General features: G+C 41.9%; 1 protein-coding gene across 1 annotated transcript; it reads left to right on the top strand.

The window, feature by feature from the left end:
• Window positions 1-274: 274 nt before the first annotated feature.
• On the top strand, window positions 275-2533 carry LOC104960554 (protein-L-isoaspartate O-methyltransferase domain-containing protein 2-like). The gene is made up of 5 exons (XM_010788629.1): window positions 275-484; window positions 664-814; window positions 1406-1508; window positions 1602-1773; window positions 2363-2533. The coding sequence occupies exons 1-5, from the start codon at window positions 329-331 to the stop codon at window positions 2531-2533; spliced, it is 753 nt and encodes a 250-aa protein (XP_010786931.1). The 5' UTR covers window positions 275-328.
• The last annotated feature ends 845 nt before the right edge of the window (window positions 2534-3378 follow it).

The raw sequence follows: 3378 nt of genomic DNA, 5'->3' as shown, positions 1-3378 counted from the left end.
AAGCGTAGCCAGGGGAACACCGAATTTCAGCCGTAAACTGCTTCCTTCAGCATTTATACTTAAGTTTTAAACATTATATTTTCCCAAATGGATGAATTTGTCCAGATGTAGGTGGGTGTTTTAGCAGTTGTCTGCTTTCTTTTATATACATCATGAAAGAACACACAAAGTATTTTGGCTTTTAAAAGTCAGTCTGAGAGAGCAGAAGTATAGAAGTGTTAGTAGACGTGTCCAGCTTTGACCCCAGTGTGCCTGCAGTCCTCACATACACCACTTCAAGTTGTGAAGTTATTTGTGATGATAAACATCCTCTCTGCCTTCAGTCAACATGGGCGGAGCTGTCAGTGCCGGAGAGGACAATGACGACTTGATTGACAACCTGAAGGAGGCGTACTACATCCGCTCAGACCTGGTGGAGCGGGCCTTCAGAGCCATCGACCGCGCTGACTATTACCTGGACGAGTACCGGGACAACGCCTACAAGGTGAGCACACTTGCTCCAGAGAGAGTCACAGCTGGGTGATGACAGGGTTTGGAGAGAGCTGGGAGGAGGGACATGTTGTTGTTATTAGTCCCTGGATATTTGTTTTGTTTTTTGGGTGCATTTATAATGTTTTATAGTCTGAGAGATTTTTGGTTATAATGAATGCTTGGTGTTGTTAGGACTTGGCGTGGCGGCATGGGAACATCCACCTGTCGGCTCCCTGTATCTACTCTGAGGTGATGGAGGCTCTGGACCTCTGCCCCGGACTCTCCTTCATCAACCTGGGCAGTGGCACCGGGTACCTCAGCACCATGGTCGGCCTCATACTGGGTATGTGGGAAGAGATGTTCAGTAAACATGTGGCAGCATGAAGGTGTGTGAACTGGAAGAGATGAGTTTACATCCCACATGCTTTGACAATAAAAAAAGAAATCCTAAAAAGTTGCCAAAACAATTCTACAGATTGTTGAAAATTATTAAAGGGAAAAACTGTGAAATCTGGTTTAAAAAAAATCTATGGAGACATTGAGATGACATTTAATCAATGAGCGGGGTCTGAACTGAATACACATTTTTCTTTTACAAAAAGTCAAAAGAATATCGGAGACAATATTTCAGTGAAAAGCGAGCCTTCTTCATCAGAAGCTTAATGTTTCAGACTTTTAGAATTGCATTTTTTGGATCCTCAAAGTCCAGTTGATTTATCGGTAGGACTATTGCTGACGTTAAAATAGAGCTTCTGTTGCCGTCCACTTAGCGTTTAATGAGCTCAGGGCCACATTTAAAGACATTTCATAAAGTTGTATGGATGTTCCCACTGGTCTTCATTAACGCAGGTTAGGTCATCATCACACCACATACTCTGTTTGGAATCCATATTAATGTGTCTTATTTCAAACTGAGCTGTTCCACCTGTTGCAGGACCCTTCGGAGTGAACCATGGGATCGAGCTGCATACTGATGTGATTGAGTATGCATACCAGAGGCTCGACTGCTTCATCAAAACAAGCGACAGCTTCGACAGGTACGTGTCTAAAATCTGTCAGAGTTTACAGCATATTTTTTCAGTTTATTCTTTCCTTGTATAACTCTTGTTCATTCTCCTGTCTCTGTGCAGGTTTGAGTTCTGTGAGCCCTCCTTCGTGGTGGGGAACTGTCTGGAGGTTCCTCCGGAGAGCCGTCAGTACGACCGGGTGTACTGTGGGGCGGGGGTGCAGAAGGAGCATGAGGACTACATGAAGAACCTGCTGAAGGTGGGGGGCATCCTGGTGATGCCTCTGGAGGAGAAGGTGGGTGTTCTGCCACAGAGACTCAGCACAGTGCAAACTGCTTCTCTGTTTAGCGATTATAGGCACCACATGATTCATTTAACACTTATAAACAGATAGAAATGTCTAATATTCGTCAACAACAAAAACTACTGGGTAAGGCTGCTCTATAAAAACATACATAATGAACGAATAAAATCATGTCACACACTGCGTTTCAATGTAAAAAAGCAGGTATATTGTTTTACTTACGGATATTTGTGTCCATATTGACTCATGATTGTACACTCATTTGTGTTTTTATTAAGAGTCAATAAATGTTGTCTTGGATCAGTGTTTGTGGTTTTGTATGATATTTGACCTTGTAACTGTGGAGTTTTCATGGAGATGATCTCCAAAGCTTTTCCAATATTTTCTTTTGACACTTTTATTATGGGATGAATTGACGTAGTATATGCCAATAACACAAATTGACCACTCTTTGGACAATTTGGACTAAATATAGAGAGTAGCTTTTTGAAGTTCTGACTGTGAGCAGCAGAGAAAACAATAGCACACAGCACCGTCCTCTGAACACACACTGACTGTCTTCCTGTTGTGTTTCCTGCAGCTGACCAAGATAACCCGCATAGGGCCGAACAGCTGGGAGACCAAAAAGATCATCTCTGTGTCCTTCGCCCCTCTGGCACTGCCCAAACACAGCACCAATGGAAAACCCAAGACTGTCCCACTGCGTGAGTCTCCTCTTCACCGTTATTTAAATATGGAAATACTAGTATGACTATTGATTAGGGATGTAACGATACCAAAAACTCACGGTACGATAATATCGCGATAACAAGTCCACGGTACGGTATTTATCGCGATATTGAATAATAAAGGGAAGACATTTTATTTTCATAAATATTTTTTTTTCAATAAAATATTTTTTTACTCGGAAAATGTTTTTTATTACATTATAAATCGGATTTTTACAGCATTTTTGTAAGATAGCAGTATTTTGAAGTGTCAAAAACAAAGTGACAGTAACAGACTGGAACAAAAAACCAGTGTTTTCGTACCTACTAGTACTACCAAACAAAGTAAGCATTTTCTTTATGCCACTGCATCTCACAAGTAAACAAGGACATTTAATAATCAGACCCTGCAATAAAATAAATCAAGTTTCACTTTAGCTTTTCAAGTAACTCAACTCAAACTCACTAGTCACTCACTCAGCACCATCAGACAGGTTTTTAGGAATATGAGAATGTCCACATTTCCAGGTATTTATAAGCTGGGATGTTTGGGCATTGACAATATCCCCTGCTCTGGAAAAAACTCTCTCGCTTGGTACTGATGTTGCTGGGACACCAGTGGTCGCGTTAACCGAATATTGTATTTAACAATGACGGAAAAATCTGAAAGCAGTCTGTCATTTTGACAGATTAGAACAAACTCGGAACAGCGCCAACGTTTCCCCGCAGCCAGGCTCTGGTGTTATGCCGTGTTATGCATGCCCTCCAAAAGGAAATGATATAGTTTCCAAACCGTACTTTGCCGTACAGATCAATACATGTCTGGGAGGTTTTGCTTTACGCTGTGCGCGTCCCGCGAGGTGCATGCACACACGGCATAACACCCCCC

Source organism: Notothenia coriiceps, unplaced genomic scaffold (genome assembly GCF_000735185.1).
Source record: "Notothenia coriiceps isolate Sejong01 unplaced genomic scaffold, NC01 NC01_scaffold00031893, whole genome shotgun sequence".
Lineage (NCBI taxonomy): Eukaryota > Metazoa > Chordata > Actinopteri > Perciformes > Nototheniidae > Notothenia > Notothenia coriiceps.
This window is presented reverse-complemented; position numbering and strand designations above follow the sequence as displayed.